The 19,069-nt window shown below is 40.5% G+C and overlaps 1 protein-coding gene across 1 annotated transcript in view; it reads right to left on the reverse strand.

Annotated features, from left to right (window-relative positions):
* The window catches only part of COL24A1 (collagen type XXIV alpha 1 chain), a 355,376-nt gene extending 338,347 nt beyond the window's left edge, over positions 1-17,029 (reverse strand). Inside the window, exons 1-3 of the mRNA XM_044749176.2 lie at positions 16,905-17,029; positions 16,562-16,692; positions 8,643-8,707 (exon numbers count right to left, since the gene is read on the reverse strand). Coding sequence (XP_044605111.2) covers positions 8,643-8,707; positions 16,562-16,617 — 121 coding nt within the window. The 5' untranslated portion in view covers positions 16,618-16,692; positions 16,905-17,029. The remainder of the gene's footprint in view (positions 1-8,642; positions 8,708-16,561; positions 16,693-16,904) is intronic.
* Between the last annotated feature and the right edge of the window lie 2,040 nt (positions 17,030-19,069).

Below are 19,069 nucleotides of genomic sequence, written 5' to 3' on the forward strand. Positions count from 1 at the left end.
TTAAAACAAAGTCATTTACTAGGTCCACAGTAAATATTGCTTGAATGAATGAGTTAAAATCAATCCAATTATCCAACCTGGTAATCATCTCTGATACTTCCTTCCCACCCATTCTCCATAGCAATTCAGTCACCAAGTCCAACACAAGCCTTTGTTAGGCCCTCTTTACTTTTAGTCAGATGATATCAGCCTCCTAATCAATTTCTCTGCCTCTTATAAGACATCTTTGTCCAATCCATCACCCACACTGCTGCTAGAGAAACCTTTCTAAAGTATAGAACAAAATGTTTAGTTCATGACACTCCTTCCTATAACACATCAGTAGTTCTCACAGCTTTTAATACAAACTCAAACTTCTTATTTCAGCCCTCAGGGCCTTAATGATCTAACCCCTTCCTACGTTTCTAGTCTCACATCTCATGCCTTCCTAATAAACTTTCGTCTTTTTAGTTTATACCAAATGTCAAAGTTGATCAAAACCCAAACAGCAGAAGAGAAAGATTTAGAATGTAGGAAAAAAGGATCCCTCTCAGTAATAAATTTCATATTAGAAATAAAAGGGAACATTAAACAAGGAATGAAGTATCTATGCTCTTTCAACCTTGTGATCCCCTGTTTAAAAAAGTCTTTTTACCACTTTCCATCCCCTCACTCCCTCATTAAGGGATTTTGACTTCATCCTAAAATAATTTTTACATTGAATTTTGCATAGAACTCTGTGTGTCTATGATACAGTTTATGAGGCTGAACAGATTAGCACACGGAAGAAGATCCTTATAATTGTGAGTGATACGATGGCCTTATTGCAAAACCGTTAAGTAATGTAAGTGAGTCACTGGGACCCTCATCTTGATTCCACTTTTTCAAACTTTCTGCTATGGCACCCAAATCCCACATGCTACCTGGGTAGTAAAGAATTTAACCTTGCCCGAAGAGCTCTCTTGCCTTTATCCTCAGCGCCTGGGAGGTAATCTCAAAGCCCTTGACTATCTTGCCTGATAAAAATATCTTTGTTTACCTGGGGGCCCTGGGCCACAACAGAGAGTCTAACAATGTGATTTATTGTTAGGATTTTGGGTCATGTGGTATCAGTTCAACTTCAAGAGGGACTAGAGACTGAGGTCAGCTATGTGGGCAGTCGATTGTGTCTAAATGATGAAGCCCCAGTAAAGACTCTGGACAGGAGGGTTCAGGCAGCTTCACTGGTTAACAGTAGTCGGTGGATATTGTCACTACCATTGCTGAGAAAGTTGGCACTGACCATGACTCCACTGGGAGAGAACAACTGGAAGCTCCACATGTGGGACTTTCCTAGACTCTGTCCCATGTGTCTCTTCCCTGGACTGATTTTATTCTGTGTCCTTTTGTTGTCATAAACCATAACTGTGAGTGTAACAGATTTCACTAAATTCTGTGGGTCCTTCTAAAGCATTATTGAGCCAGAAGGTGGTCTTGGGGACTCTCAAACTTGCAGCTGGTGTCAGAAGTAAGCATGGTCTTGGGTACTGCCCCTTAATTTACACTAGCCCTTACACATTTTTCTTTTCAATGCTATAACTGCTCATTCCACAGCATTCTCCACTCCCAATATTTTTTACTTTTCCTTGAATTTCCTGCCATATCAAAACTTATCTGTGTTTTATTTTTTTAAATCCCATTCTTTTAGAGCCCTGCTAAGTATATCCTTTCATGCCAAGTTTATTGATCTTATAAGACTGAGTCCAAGTAATACCTCCTCTTTAAGCCTTCAGTGCAATTTTTGTTTGTTGTTGTTTTTTATACACTAATGACAAATAGATCTTCTCTCAGTATGCTAATAAAATCAGCTTTCTAAGCCTGCAAGGCTCATGCTGAGAAATAAGCACAGACACTCCAACCTTGCTTGCCTTTTCTTTGAAACTTGTATAGTAAACAGCACTGATAATATTATCACTAGTTAGAAGAAAAGAAAGAAGGGGAGAGGGCAGAAGAGGGAGAGGTAGAAGGAGAGAGAGGGGGGAAGCATGGAGAGGGAGGGAGGAAGGGAGGATGGGAAGATGAGAGAGAGGAAGGGAAAAATGAGAAATTAAGTTTCAGTAGACAATAAAACTATGGTTCATACCCAAGTATTTGACTCTAAAACCAGTGACTATATAATCATGAAGAATAATACATACCTAAAGAAATAGATATGGGAGAGCCAATGGTTACACTTGTTTTACAAGTACAGAGAGCCAAAGAACCATTTTACTTGTCAATACTCAACAATATTCCATCATAAACTGGAAGAACAAGAGTAGTAATATGTTTATCCCTCAAAATGTAAGGATTCTTACATTTCTTAGTAATCATAGCTTAAAAGATTTAAAAGAAAGTCATCAACTTTTAGATAAAAAGCAAAGAGTAATACCACTTAACAGTGTAATAAATTATGATGTTAACTCATTATTAAATGACTAAATTAATATAATATAGCACTTGATTTTAATTAATTCTCACTGTTTAAAATTTTTATATCTCTGGGTCAGTTAAGTCCCCAAAGCTATATTCTTTCTAGTTTGTAGGAATGAAAAAATAAAACGATGGTTTAAAATAAAATCACCAAAGTTGTAAATGAGAAAGATTATACAGGCCTCAATATACTGTTCTTGTCATTGCCAATTTACCCAAATTGACTAAATTAACTAGATAATTGCCCAATATCCACTTTCTGTTGTTCTATATAGTCTCAGCCAAATAGTTAGTCAGTGCCAGAATCAAGACTCAATTTCAGGATTCTTGGCTTCCAGCTTACTAAGGAACTAAAAGAAGTTATTTAAAGCCAATTATTTTGATTTATTTTATTTTTTCAATATTATGAGTATATGGAAAAAGAAAAGAATCTGGAATACCCTTTTTTTCTACTAAAATTTATTGTATGCTCATCATATAAGAGGCACGCACTAAGCACTTGACATGAGTTACCTCATTTTATCCACACAACAACCCTATGTAGTCAGAACTATTATTATCTCGACTTTAGAGTTGCTGAAAATGATGCTCAGAGTAATTAAGGAACTTGCTCAAGGTCACATGACTAGTAAGCATTGGAACCTGGACACAAACCCAGGCTTCTGGCTCCAGAACACCTATGCTTTAGCATGACTGTCACACTGGGTATGCTAAAAGTGGCAGTTGTGACTTTAAAGTACTCTTAATGTAAATAACACATTTATTCTGGATAAAGAGATAAAAGTAAACTTATTTATAAAGTGATAATGAAGCTTTAACCTATGTGTAAAATTGTTGGTTGTGTCCTTAAGGAGTTTTGGCAGAAAATACTTGGAGTTACTACAGCTGGAATGAGCTGCTTCTCCATTAACAATAAACACATTTTGGATAAATTTCCACAGGAAATATTCTTCTTGGAGATGAGTATTCTACACAGAGATTTCTGCACATGTGGTTGCCACACCTAGGGATCATGGACCTGAGAATGCTGTGCATGTTGACAATTAGTTATGCATCTCACCGGTGTAGGTTATCATGTCGAGGTGTTGCAGCTATGCCAATCTCACTGGCAGCCAGCCCACCAACACAGAGTAATAACGAAAGTAGCCTGTATCAGGTAAGAAAAGGGATCTATATCTGTCAATCCTTAGAAAACTCAGCCTTAAAAATAATTTTTTCTTGAAATAGAATCATTTATTCATTAGGTTATACCTAAAACCTGGTTATAAAACAAATACAAAATTTATATTTATTAATAGGCTATTTTAATTGGTTTTCTTAGCTGTGTTAAAATTTAAAGGAATAACTGAAAACATAGCAACCACCTGCCTGGTGGTGCAGTGGTTAAGTTTGCACGCTCTGCTTCAGTGGCCCAGGGTTCATCAGTTTTGATCCCAGGTGCAGACCGACGCACCACTTGTCAGGCCATGCTGTGGCAGGAATCCCACATGTAAAGTAGAGGAAGATGGGCACGGATGTTAGCTCAGGGCTGGTCTACCTCAGTGACAAAAGAGGAGGATTGGTGGCAGATGTTAACTCAGGGCTAATCTTCCTCAAAAAAAAAAAAAAATCTATATACTAAATGGTGAGACAGACTCCCCTCGCTCCCGGCAAGAACCTTTTTATATCACTTAACTCCAATCATAGTGGCAACCAGGATTATATTCTATAGGTAAAATTTTGGAGAATTCTCCTCTAAAGAAACTGTACAGCCTTAGACATTCACGGTCCAACAAGATGGTCAGCTAACTTCCTACCTCATCACCCCATATGTAAAATATACCAGTTAACAAGCTTACCCATGCAAACAGAATTTCTGAGCCTATTTTTAGTGCCTTACTTTTAAATGATAACACAGGTACTACAGACTAATAAAGAAGTTTTCCAACATAAAAGACAGACCAAAACAAAAATTTGTAGGATACAAAGACAATTCAGGGAGCAGAAGAAAAGTTCAAAAAAATTATTCTTATCTTTGGAGAGATAAGAGTAGATATTGCATCAAAGAAAGAAGAACAAGATGTTATTTTTTTTAAAAAAGGGAACAATCTGAGTGAGAAGGCTCTTAAAAATTTAAATACAGCAGAAATAAAAAATTTAAATGTTTGAAATAGTGACTCATGAAAATCTAATATAAAATAGAACAAAAAACAAAGATGGGAATTAGGAGCTGAAAATAAGGAGCTCAATCAAGAAGAACCAACATCTGACCGGCAGAACTTGCAGAATGAGGAAGTAAATATATCAAAGAGAAAGAACTAACACAGGATAATTCCAGAAAATGAAAGCTGTTTCCACAGTGAAAGGGTCTACTGAGTGCTCAGCACAATAAATTGAAAAAAAGACTTGTACCAAGGCATATTATTGTGAAATTTCAAAGTATCAAGGATAAAGAGATTATCTTAAGGGTTTAAAGAGGAAAATAAAAGGTCACATGTAAAGAATCTCAAATGTGTATAATATTAGTATAATATAAGATTTCTTAACTGCAAGCCAAAAGACAACAGACAAAAGCCTAAACTTCTATACCCACCCAAACTACCCTTAAGCTTATGGGTAAAATAAACACATTCTTAGAAATGCAGTGTTGCAAACAGTGTACCACCTAAGTACATGTTTTTAGGATGCTACTGGATGATATGCTCCATTCAGATAATGAAATGGACAATGAAAAAGGGAAATATGAGTTCCAAGACACTGGATGTAACAGAGGTGAGAGACATCAACTCTACAGGAAGCTTAAAGAACTACCAATCCACAGTATAACAGGAGAATTTTAGCTTCTAGAAGGAATATCACCAAGAAAAAAATATCAAATGGTTAGAGTATTTGTATACTTTTTTGGAAAATATTTTTCACAGAAGTTTTAGAAGTCTTACAGAGTATCTGAGAAGAATTAATGATTGTGACATAGAACACAAAGCAAACAAAAAAAGGAGACAATAATCTTGTAATATTGTACAGGAAAGAAAATATAAACTTACATAGTTCAGGGGTAGAAAAAAGATACACACATGGTCGTGATAAGGTAAATTATAAACATTAATTTAACCAAAAACTTTGATAAAAGTATATTTGAGAGGATATGGGGCCAGCCCTGTGGCAGAGTGGTTAAGTTTGGTGCACTCTGCTTTGGCAGCCCAGGTTCATAGGTTTGGATTCTGGGTGTAGACCTACACTACTCATCAGCCATGCTGTGGTGGCAACCAACATACAAAATAGAGGAAGACTGGCACAGATGTTAGCTCAAGGCTGATCTTCCTCAAGCAAAAGAAAGAGGAAGATTGGCACCAGGTGTTAGCTCAGAGCAAATCTTCCTCAGCAAAAAAAAAAAATTTTTAAAGTATATTGAGAAGATAGAAGAAAGGGAAGAGGGGGGCATAAGATAATATAAAAATGTGAAATCCTCATCATCAAAAATAGGAAGGCAGTACAGTATATAGGCATCTTATTAAGAAATATAGAGGTTAAAATCAAAAGACAGTACTAAAAGAGGTTTGGGTAGAGGATTGCAGGAGTGGGTAAGGTCAAGGGATACTGTTTATTGTTATATGTAGTACAACTTGACTTTTAAACTATATATTTGTACTTTTTTTAAGTTTTGAAAACTCTCATTAGCAGAAATAAATATATTCTGAGAAGTATAATTTGGGATAATCTCTAGCTCAAATAGATGTATTCATCAGTATTAAGATTGGGATATTTGTGATCACCATAAAAATCACAATGTCTCTGAAAATGTTTTTCTAATCTCCTGATTAGATGTTATTGATCATTGTATCATGTATCATTGTATCATTATTGTATCATGCCAATTTAACAAAAAATATATTTTAGGAAAGAAGTACTTCCAAGTTTCTGATAACATACTACTACTTTCATCTCTTTTTTGTGTTCAAAAGTATCCAATTTTCTAAAGTCAAAGAGGTGTTAAAAGATTTTTCTTTTTTTTAAGAACTCACAGTAAGATTTTATGGTTATAAGAAGACTAAAATTATGATGTTCATCCTGAAATAAAAGCACATTTTCTATTCTGTAAGTGAAATCTTAAGGTTGAAAGAAAGATATTATTCCTTTCAATTACTCATTTCATTATTTCTGAAGTTTTAAAAATCTATTCATAAATATTCAGTTTTCCTTATATCTTTCTTTGCCTGAGCTTTTAATATTTTGATGATACATTTTGTAAATTATTAAATTCATAACACCAGTGGACAGCACTTGTGGAGCAAGGGCATGTGTAGTGGGAAGAGGGTGTTTTGTCATTAAAAATGGACAGACCTAGATTCTAGTCTCAGCTGTGTGCGCCTGGGCAAGCCCCTTTGAGCCTCAATTTCTTCATCTGTAATACCTACCCTGCAGACTCATTATGAGGATTAGAATAATATATGTACAGTACCAGCAAAGAACAAAACAAAAACTATATATTTAATTAATAATGGCAATTCTCATCCTCTTTCTTATCTTCTCTATGGCCCAAGAGGCTTAATTTTAAAGAATTCGTAGACTTTGCAGTCAAAATACCTGAGTTCAAATCTTGGTTCCTCTTAGGATATTTACTTATTCTTCTTAATCTTGGTCTCAACAATTCTACCACAGGCATAATTATAAAAACCTTGTGATGAGGAAGTGGTGAAGAAAATACATATTCTAGGGACTGGTACATAATAAGTTCTCAGAAGCTAATGATAATAATAAGAAATTAAGAGAGAGAGTTTATCTCCTCTTCATGGCTACTTAAAGCAAAATAAAGTAACAGAAATGACTTGGTCAAGAATAGCATTTCATGAAGTTACATGTGACATAGGACCTAATTTCCCCATAAAAGAGAACTAGAAAATGCCTTCCAAAATATATTTTAATTCATCTGTGTGCTATTTGACAGAATATCTATCTATGTCCCCTTGTCAACTTGGTCAATCAGATAGAGTACTACCCCTTCCTTTGTGCCATCTCTCTACCTACATGTATTTCATTTACTTGTCTTTGTACTTGTCCCCCCAGTACATAGTTGCATGTTCTAGTTGTGGGTCCCTCTAGTTGTGGCATGTGGGACACTGCCTCAGCATGGCCTGATGAGCAGTGCCATGTCCGCGCCCAGGATCCCAACTGGCAGAACCCTGGGCCACCAAAGCAGAGCACGCGAACTTCACCACTCGGCCATGGGGCCAGCCCCCATGGTTAACTGACTATTAAGTTGTATTATTTTGTGTAAATTTCTATTACTTTGTATAAAATTGCCTGTATGGCAATTTGACGTAATCTATGATAATAATAATAATAAGATCATCTAAACTAGTTCACATTTATTGAGTGCTCCCTATGTTCCAGGTACTGTTTTGTGTTCTTTACAGGAAGTTTTTCAATTAATCTTCAAAAAACCTTAAGAGGCACCAGCCCAGTGGCATAGTGTTTAAGTTCACGCACTCTGCTTTGGTGGCCCAGAGTTCTCAGGTTCAGATCCCAGTTGCAGACCTACACATTGCTCATCAAGCCATAGTGTGGCATCGTCCCACATACAAAATAGAGGAAGATTGGCATAAACGTTAGCTCAGGAACAATCTTTCTCAAACAAAAAGAGGAAGATTGGCAACGGATGTTAGCTCAGGGCCAATCTTCCTCACCAAATAATAAATTAGAGTATACATAGATTTCTGAAATTCTATCTGTACACTATCAGAGCAACTAGCTAGCAAGCAAAGACAAAACAAAACATTGAACTATTTTCTAAACTCTCTGTTTGAATTAAATGAAATCCCACTGGTATGCAAATTTTATTTTGTTTTGTAATGATGTAAATCTAGATGGAACATTTAGTATATGCTTGTGTTGTTTCAAGAAGTGCAAAGGTAATTCAGTCACAGTTTGCCACCCCCAAGAACTCCCACTGAAAACGAACTCACAAGCAAAGCCTTTTTACTGTACAAAACTTCCCTTTTGTAGAGAGTTTGCTTAAAAATGTAAGCAATTTCACAGACGGAAGATCTGAGTAATTTCTTAAAGGTCATATTTCCCCCCAAAATTGGTTTCTTCACCCTTACAGTCTCATTGTACTGGGTAGAATTTTTATCATTTAATGTTGAATTTAGGGTTATCATGACTTTAAAGTCATGTACTCTTGCTGTCTGGAAGCAGAATTTTTATACAAGCAAATAAGAAGGTAACTTTCTTACCTTGTTCTTGTGCATGAACAGTGCCCACTGCCACACATAGCACAATAAAATGAAGAAGCAGTTTCCTAAAAAAAGAAAAAGAATTGGGAAAAACTTATTGGGGCATTTACAACCTGTAAATCACATAAAATCCAAAATGAACCCTAGTGCAAGATTAGGAATTAAGCTATTATTTTAATTAACACAGTATTTCAATATCCATATCGGTTAGGAGCAAAGGCTCTGCATTTAAGTTCCAGCTTTGCTACTTTACTTTGTGACTTGGGCACACTTTTTATCGCTTTATGCCCTACTTTCTTCATCGTTTAAATAGATCTCAGAAAGGTTTTCTCCCCTTTTTTGGTGAGGAAGAACCACCTGAGGTGCTTATGAAAAATGCAGACTCTGGCCCTTGCTGCAGAGATTATGATTGATAAATTTGGAGTGGATCCTCAGGATGCATACATTTTTAACTAGGCGATTCTAATATAGATTGTGTGTGTACCAAACTCTGAGAAAAAACAACTTAAACTATTCACTATCTATAGTTACATTGTGTTTAAAATAAACTTAAATAAATATTATTTTGCCTAGATCACATATATCTAATTTTATGGCATGACACAAATAGGATTATTTGACCCTTTTTTTTTTTTTATCCTTTTCTACTGCTCTAGATCGGAGGTTTTCAAACTTTAGTGTGCATCAGAATCATCGGTAGGGCTTATTAAAGATTGCTGGGCCCACCTTGAGAGTTTCTGACTCACTAGGTCTGGGGTGAGGCTTGATATTTTGCATTTATTTCCCACGCAATGCTGATGCTGCTGATCTGGGGATCACACTCTGAGGCCATTATTGTGGAATAGATGATGCTCAAGAGATGTAAGAGATGATCTGTTTTTCACCTCAGCTGCACAGTGGAATCACCTGGGGAGTTTTAACAACTGCTAATACTTGGGTCCTGCTCTCCTCACCACCACTCCCAGAGATTCTGATTTTAATTTGTCTATGGTACAGGGACTTTTAGACACTTCCCAGGTGATTCTAATGTGTAAACAAAGTTGAGGACCACTCTATGAGATTAAAATGATTTCTCTTGGTTCTCCAGGGTGGATCCCAATATGATCTAGAGTTTGAGTAAAAAAGAAGCTCTTTTCCTTTCAAATTTATACTTCCAACAAATAATCGGCAGGATATATATCAGTGAGACTAGAGAATAGCTCAGGATTACATACTGAAGAAGAGTGTATTTCAGTCACTAAAGGAGACAGAATTATCCCGTCTTAGTAGAAAATGGAATGTGAAAGAAAGCACATCTCACCTGCCCAAGGTAATCTGGCTCACTTAGAGCTTAGAAACAACCCAACAGGCACTTTTCCATTCAGAACAAAGCTAATTAATGAATGTTACAACAACCAGCACTATTCACTTAGCAATTCAGCCAACTCATAGCTTCCCCAATAACCTTAGGGGAGAAAAATGGAAAATAAAGTTCTTTTTAGACATGTTAACAAGTCCATTCCTGGTGTGAGGAATCAAACATCAAACATCATCCCTTAGCCAGGTGATTTTAGGGGATTATGACAAATCAGTTGAGCCATACCTTATGTAAGTTTACCTATGTACTAAAGCTGATGACTAATGGAGAGGTAGAGATCGATGATTAAAATAGATTTTCTTTCTCTTTTTTAATTATGCCCAAAACTAATAGCCAATTAAGGAAGAACAGGAAAAGTCAAGTTCCTCAACAGGTGTTCAAGGCCCTTATCATTCTGCTCCTATGTCCTTTTTTTAGCAATATGGATCCTACTACCCCAACAACCCCCAAACTTCAGCCATAGCACGTTATTTTCTATTCCCTGGACAGACTTTGTAAGTGCCCGAAGTGCCCCCTCAGTCTCCACCTGTCAGAATCTTAAGTATCATCAAAGTCCAATTTGAACAACACCTGCTCCAAAAAGTTTCCCATCAAGCCTAAAGAGAACTGGATCTTTCCCATACTCTTGATGCTTTAATTGTAACTTTATTATAGCCCATATATGTTGTACGTTTTATGATTAATTAGTAAGTAAATATCTGAGAAAGCAACAGGTCTTCATCTTTTATCCATTTCTTACATGAAATTGGCATGATAAATATTTTTGAACAGGAAAGGAGTAACAGTAACATCTCCCAATGACTGAGGAATTCAGTTCTTCCCCAATGGACCTAATTCTTTTAACACTTGAGAAAAGTAAAGGAAAATAAGGATGCTTTTAGTTGGATCTCCAAAAAAGAAAGAAGAGAAAGAAATTTTTTAAAAAAAATGTGCTATGGTAGGGTAAGTGGAAGCCTTCTTCTTTTTCTTGTTCTTCTTTTTTTTTTTTTCATTTTAACTGTTTTTCTTGTCTCTGAAGTGGGAACACAGAGAAGACATCAAGTTTAATTGACATAATCCTTTGATAAAGAGCCAAATTCCATCATTGTATAAAATGGATGTCTAATGAATTTAAGCTTTCTGGGAAATGTCTAGTTGGGCCAGGCTTGTTTATTTCTTTGGTTTTTTTCCTCCCTTCCCATGATATTACATTTACTATACATTTACTTAATAAAGAAAAAATATCGCAATTCGACATTAGCAGTAGATGATAGAGTTCTTAAGGGCAGCAACTGTGCTTTGCCCTTCCCCCCTGTTGTGCTGTACATACAGTGCTGAGACGTGCTAGAGTCCTCATGTAAGTTAAAATTAAAACTGTAGTAAGTTGGAGAGAAAACAACATGGTTAATAAAAAGGTAACAATAGATTGAGAGTCAAAGACTAATCCTGGTTCTATTTCTAACTCACTGTGTGACCTTGGGTGGATCATTTCAATTTTCTGAGTCTCAGCTGACTCATCTATTACATGATGACATAATATAAATTTTATATTTTACATTCCAATTATAAAACCCTAAAGTTTGTGTCTATGGTGGGATTCCATTGATAAACTGGCATTAAAGGACGAAGATCAAATTACTGAGCAAGATGTTCTATAAATCATTATGTATAAAGGACAGGTCATTTAACCACAAATCCAGGTCTTCCTACAGTTCTGGCCAATACTCTTTTAATTAAGCAACCTGAAATAGTCTACTAAATTTGCTAATTTGTTCATATATTTAGTTTACTCTAACAAGAAGTCTAGCTAATGTATTAAATATGAATATTTTTCAAATATTGAAAGCACGTCTGTTTTTGTTCACTTTTTTGTCTGTCTGGACCATGTGTCACTAATATAAAGTAACAGAAGTACCTATGCTCAGACATTTAACAAAATCAGACCAGGTCTAAAAGAAGCCAACAGTATGGTAACAAACATTCAATAAAGGTTCAGAAAATATAACTCATGATATTAATATTTGAGGATATCTAACAAAATATGAAATACTCTGTGTGTCTGGTCTGCTAGCCACATTTTCAGTTTGATATAAACCACAGTCAAAACATAACCAGACATGTGAGGGGTGAAGGCCTAAATGGGATCAAGCCGGAAATAGATATCCGAAGACCATACTCAGAATATTTAAGGAGCTAATATCCATCCCAGGCATCTTCCCTAAATAGTTCTTAGTGCTATTCAACTTTCCCTTTATCTGAAGGGTCTGAGTTACTTTAGGGGAATCTCAGGCATCTTCTTGTTTAGGGCACCCATGAGAGACTCAGATATTATGATATATGACTTCAGGCTACTGATGCTTATGCCTATATAGATGCAATTTATAGTAGTGAGAAGACCTTGTGAAATCTTGTGAATAGTGAACTTTTTTTTAATGAGGTGGTGATTTTCATTTAAACCAACTGGAAAGAGTGAACTAATCTGAAAAACATACATGATATACATCAATAATTTAAACAATTTCCATCACACTACATTTACAAGCCAAAAACTTCAAGTCGTGATAGCTTTACAGATTTTCCTCTTTACTAGCTGCCAAGATCCAGATAGTAAAATTTTCGTCCTTTGTTCTCAAAATAACTGAAAAACAGTTCTCATCCCAGCAGTTGGGATAAAGTTAGGTGATTTAGGGAGTAAAGTGTTGTCGATAACTTATATACAATGAATTTCTTAGACTATCAATTCAACTCACTAGGTACTTGTATAACCAATCCAGTGTGAAGCATACCAGAACTTTTGATTAAATTCCAAGCATATGGGCAATTCATGAATGCAAGGGAGGAAAATGCTTAAGGACGTCTAGTAAACAAAATGCCTAGAGTCCAGTCAGTTACAGGGAAGAAAAATCATCTAAACTAGTCTGTCCTCCTAATATGGCAGAGATTGTTAAACTGGTTGCTGCCTAGCCTAGCAAAGTTCCTGGCATATACTAATGTTAAATAAAGATTTTTAAATGGATGAATGAATCTGTCAACCTTCAGTCAATAAGACTATCAGGTGGTCTTGAGTTTCAACAAATATATGACTTCTCCAGCATCTTCTACCTGCACACTGATCCCAAGATCAAGAAGTCAAGTCTTCCTAACCTCCATTTGTTTAGCTAAGAAAGTAAGCTGGTTTAAAAGCCTTTTATGATCTAGTCTCTGTTTATCTCTCTAGACGCAGCTCCGGTCACTCCTCCCTTAGAATGTGTGCTCCAACTAACTTCGTTTCTCTCAGGCCCTCAAATGCCCCGTGCTGTCTCACCTCTGGGCCTTTTACTGTTCTCTCTGTTTGGAAAGTTCCAAGCTTTGGAACTTAAGTTCTCAGTCTAGACTTCATTTCCTTTGGTCAGCCTTTCCTTCCAGTATTACCCCTCCCTAGCCTCCCCACGTACCCAGGACTGCTAGGTGTCCTCCTGTAAATACCCTTATCTCATTTTGTTATACTTGGTTTTTTTGTTTTCTGTTTCCTGTACTGAACTGGCTGCACTGGGAGGGCAGCAACTATGCTTCTGTCTTGTTCAACCATTGTATCCCTTCTCCCTAGAACTATACTGGGCACAAAGTTGGAGCTCAGTAAACATTTATTGAATAAATGATTGAATGAATGATCAGTGAATGATTGATAGAATAATATTAGCCTTTTGTAAGAATGAAAATGAAATGGTCTTCACTTGTTGCTCAGAGTTACAAATTCTAAGTTATAGTTGCAAAGTATAGCAAGGTAACTAGCACAGCTATTCTAATTCCTCTAATAAAATTTATTTTTCTCCTGCAACTTCACAGATTACCAAGCAGAATATCTAAACAACACTCAAAATTACTTTCCAGAAATTACAATCTCTCTCCCTGAGACATCAGTTTATTTTAAATATTTATTTGAACACAAAGTTAACTAAGCAACTTTAAAAATAGAATTTCATGCCAGCTAGGAAATAGATCTTTATATCCAAAACTCTCCCCCCACTTTGATTATAGAAACTCTTTAATTACAATAATAGCCTGCCTGGGAGACTTTCTGATAATATGATAAATCAATGTATCTAACGCTGACTTTTGGTTTTAATTTCCTTTTATTAATTTCATGGATTCATATTAAGTAACCCATCTAAAGGCAGCTCCATGAAATAAAAGGCTTTTAAGGATCCATTTTTAAAACTGTAAATGTTTTTGAGTGACTAATCATAATTGTGACTTTTAAAAACTACCCCTGCTCTTATAAAACATCACCACAAAAGGATGGTGGAAAATGAAAACCTCAGGGATTTCATTAGGGCCCCACAGGTTTAATTCAGAGGCCTGAGATTATCATCAGCTAATCAGCTGCTTCTCCCAAGCCCCTTTCCTACAGGGTTATAGCGTTTTTTTTTCAAACTGAAGAACTCTGAATTCTTTATGGAGACTGGATTTTTTTTGAGAAACAATGTTCTCAGCTCAATCAATAACTGTTTTCCCCGCTTTGCGCGTGTGTGGCTGGAGCTGTGAGGGGCTGCAATCTGATGTAACCTTGAATTACCCTTATTCTTTGCAGCCCACCCCCACTGGCAACTGTGGTGGAACAAACTGGATGTAGAAAGAGGCTGCAAGGCCCCTGGTGGAGAGGCTCTCTGGGAGGGCAGGGAAGACCAGCGCCTTCACCCAGGACCGGCTACCCACCCAATGTCTCTCCACAAGGGTTCTTTTCCCATTCCACACAGTCTGATTTTTCCTCAGAAGTTCCTCGGTATAAGCCATTTCTGTTTGGTTTCTCTGCCTCCCACCGCCCAATCATCTGGACCCAATTTACAAACCCCAAACTGCCCAAGAATTTATGCAAGACCTTTTCTGGGAGCGTCTGGAAGGGAAGTGTAAACCAGACAAGACAGAGGCCAGGAGCAGATCTGCTTTAATCCTTGAGGTTGGTCACAACTACCAAGGGGAATGTTAGGCAGCGATGTAGGCCTTGCTCAGTGGCGAAGAGAAAGCCCTCGGGGCCGAACCTGGCAGGGAGGCCAAGAAGGGCACACGGATGGACGCAGAGGCTGCGGCTCCACAGGAGGTAGAGGGCCTCACCCAGCCTCTCCTGGTGGCTCTGGACCCGCGGGGGCCCGAACCTCATTCCATGGGCCCCTCTGGGATCAGCGGGAAGATGCTCCCGGTCCTACAGGATGGGCTGCGCCCCCTGCCCGGATCTCCGGATGGGTCCACGCGGAGGGACTTCTATGGAGAGAAGGGATGGGAAACCTGCCTGGGAAGCCACTTCGACTCCGTGAGCCGCTCGGGGGAAGGCGGTCGGCAAAGCTGACCTCCTCTCGGACCTGGGTCTCCTGGCCCTGGCACCTCGTCGCACGCGCCGGGTGCGGAGGGTGGGAGCTTTCCTCCTCCTGATTCGTCCAGGTGCGGGCGCGTGGGGAAGGGCATCCCCGCCGGAGTGGAAGCCCGGCTGCCAGGGAGTCCAGGGTTCGGAGGAGAGAGCGCGCGAGCCCCAGCCAGGCTCGGCCGCACGCGGCTGGGAAGCACATGTTCACACAAACGCTGCCACAAGGCGGTCTTTCTCCGCACCCCGCCTCCGCCTGCCCTCGGCTGGCCCAGGCAGTTCTACCCCCTGCCCTCCTCCTACCCTCCCGGCGGGCACCTACTCTCCCGAGGAGTAGCTTCGCGGCAGGGAACGACCACAGCCGCTTTTGTCCCTCGCCTCCCCGGGCCCAGAAGCAAACTTGCGTAATCCATTGACCTCTTCCAGGGGGACCCGGGCAGCTGGCCAAGGTCTTTCGCCCCCTACCCACGCTCTTTACCCAGTGAGGGGGTGGGAGCAGGTACAGCGCCCAAAGTGTAGGTGGGGTGCCAATCAGGGCCGGCGCGAACACTCCCCGGGAGCAGCAGCCCCGCCCCCTAGTCCGGCCCCTTCCACAGTGACATGCCAGGGATCAGGGCGCAACCTTGGCTCCAGATGGGCTGCACGTTTGCTGGCCTTCTAACGACGAGTCGACTGCCTCTGAGTCCCGTAGGTCTAGCAGCGCCCTGACGCCCGAGGTTCTGCAGGCACCCTCTCCCCCATTCGGCAATTCTGCCCCACGCCTGTGCCCCGCGGTCGAGGCTGCGCGCACAGAGCCCAGGGGACCGCTAGCGCCCCAGCAGTCCCCAAGCTGGACGCCCCGAGGAGCACCGCAGGGAAGCAGGACCTCAGCTAGGGCCCTGAGGGAGGAGTAGGGAGGAAGGGCCCCAGGGCGGCGGAAGCTGGAGCCGGGGCGGGCGTCCGAGCCCACCTCCGGAGCCGCGGGAGCCGCCGCCGCCGGCGTCGGGACGCGCGCCAGCGAGCTTTTCCTCCCGAGCCGCAGGATCTCTTTAGCATAAACTGTCTGAGGGACCCGCTGGCAGGAGGCTTCCTTTCAAACACGGTATTTTACAAATTGAGGAGACAAGAGGAAGATGCCACAGCTGCTCATCGGCTCCCAACTTCAGAAAGTGCCAAGGAGCAGGAGCACAAATCTCCAACCGGCTCGGCGGATCCGGGGGTGGGGAGAGGGGTTGGTCTAACCCCTGCCCTGGCGGGTGGGCTACTTACGTTTTTGCTGTGTGGGAGACCTTTCCACGCCTTGTCCTGTGGGCTCCTAAATGCATTTGTATGCATTTGTCCGTGCAGCAAAGCGCTAACGGAAAACAGAAGCCAACTCCGAACTGCTAAGGGTGCAGGTACTGTCCATGAAAAAGGAAAAAAAAATCACATGAAAAAGATGCTCCAAAACCGCAACAACAACCAAAAAAAAAGGGAGGGGGGTGACGGGGAGAGGGATCGCAATAGCACCCGAAGGGTGGACAGCTAGGCTTTCTAGCTCCCTAGCTCGGTAACGGACGAGCCCGGGGGGGGGGGGGGGGCGCTCCCCTAGGAGGGCGGGCGAGGAGGAGACCTCACTGGCAGGCGGCGGGGCGCCGGCAGCAGCGGGAGCTCCGCTGCGAGTGCAGCCCGCGAGTTCACTTGCGGTTCAAAGGCGACTCTGTGACTCCAGTGGAGTCCTCTGCTTTGGGCCTGGGAGGAGAAAGGGGTGGGGGAGGGAAGGAGATGAAGAGAGAGAGGAAGTCCTTGGAAACAGCCCGCGCCGGAACATTTGTCAGACAAGCACACACACCCACTTCGGAAATCTAGTCGGTGCGAGGGGGCCGGTGGTAACTGCAGGCGCTCGGCACGGACTGCCGCCGGCTGCTTCCCCTGGAAGAAGAGGAGCCAAGCGAATCCGGCCGGTGTTAAATTTCACCGCTCACTGACTTGCAATGACATCACCAAACATAGTGCACACCTCCCCCTCCACCCCGCAACCTTCCCCCACCCCGCGCCCGGCCGGGGCCCCCTGTTCGCAAGCCCCTGGGCCGACCGCGCCCCGGGCGCGCACGCAGCCGCTTGGCACCGCCCGGGCGCTCTCGCTTCCCACGCCGTCCTCCCTCCACCTTTCCCAAGCTTGTAGGTGACCAGTATCCTTCCTTCCGCGAAGTCTCCATGCACCATTCCCTTCTTCAGCAGTCCCCAATTTGATGTTTCCCTCTTGCGTGTCTCCCATCCCTAATCTTTTTCTTTAACCTCTTCACACACACCTTCTGAAACCACACTTGGCTCAGCGGAGTCCTTCCCTCTCCTCCGACTTGTCTTGCTTTTTTCTCAGTTATGTCTGTGGCCTAAGTCATGCTTTTGACTGACTGCCACGGTTCTCATTTCTACCTTTCCTCCCCTTCCCTCTTTCCTTTCAGTCTGTCCCCGTTACTACTTTCTACTGATTTTTCTCTCCTGCAATCCACTTTTCTGCCTTCTGCCCTTCTCCCGCTTACAGCAGGGATTAATGGTCTGCAGTTAAGCATCACGAGCACGCTAGCACACCATGGCCTTGCCGATTTGAATGCCTTCTCCAATTTTTCTAACAAATTTCTTTTTTGACGTGAGTCCCCATCCTCTACAGCCTTTTCATAAAAGTCCACCTTCCAACTTTTGCAAAAAATAAGTTCTGATTTTCTCTTTCTTATTAGTAAGACTGGAAATTTCAGGAAGCCAGGAATCTATTATCTTCCTCATTGTTATATTTTCAGCACCTAAAATACTACTTGGCGTGTCTATCCAATGAATGACTGATGTATACCAATGAATATCATTTCTCCAAATTTTCCTTGTCTATTCTGTGCGGCTAATAAGCCTTCCTCATGCTGAAAGGCATCCCACATTACACACATATTACAAGGGTTAAAGCGACCGTATAGACGAATAGAAATGATTGATGTGACCCTTGGAATTTTTTCTCCAAGAATATAGAATTTAACTCATCTTCCTCTCCCTCAATTTTTCAACTTTTTATTTTGAAATAATTTTAAATTTACAGAAAAGTTGCAAAAATAGTACAGAGAATTCCTGTATACCCTTTACCCAATTTCCTCTAAGGTTCTTGTCTTATATCACTGCAGTACAATTATCAAAACCAGGAAATTAACACTGATACAATACTATTAACTAATATGTAGATCTTATTCAAATTTTGTCAGTTTTCCCAAATGTCTTTTGTCTGCTCTAGGATCTAATCCAGGATCCCACATTGTGTTTGTTAATTAATTAATTAACAAAGAGATTAATTAAATTGTCATATCTCCTTAGTCTCTTTCCATCTGTGGGGTTTCCCGTCCTTTGTCTTTCATGACTTTGATACTTGTGAAGAGCACCGGTGAGTCACTTGTAGAAGATCCTTCAGTTTGGATTTGTGTGATGTATTCTCATAATTAGATTCAGGTTGTGTATCTTCAGCATAAATACCACTGAAGCGATGCTGTGCCTTTTCTCAGGGCATCCTTTTGGGTAAACATAACATTGTTATATCTTATTACTAGTGATGTTAACTTTGATCACTTAGTTAAGGGGCCACATGCCAGCTCTAGCCTCTGTAAAGTCTACCCCTTCCACCCCCGATTTTTGTAACAAATAGCCACAGCTTTCTGGAATCCTCCTAGAAATAAATCCGGGGCTGAGGAAAGATAGTCATTCTTAAATAGCCCTAAATTACAGATTTTCTATTTTTGACTACTGGCCAGCTAAAGGAGGACA

The sequence above is a fragment of the Equus asinus genome, chromosome 16 (assembly GCF_041296235.1).
Source record: "Equus asinus isolate D_3611 breed Donkey chromosome 16, EquAss-T2T_v2, whole genome shotgun sequence".
Taxonomy (NCBI): domain Eukaryota; kingdom Metazoa; phylum Chordata; class Mammalia; order Perissodactyla; family Equidae; genus Equus; species Equus asinus.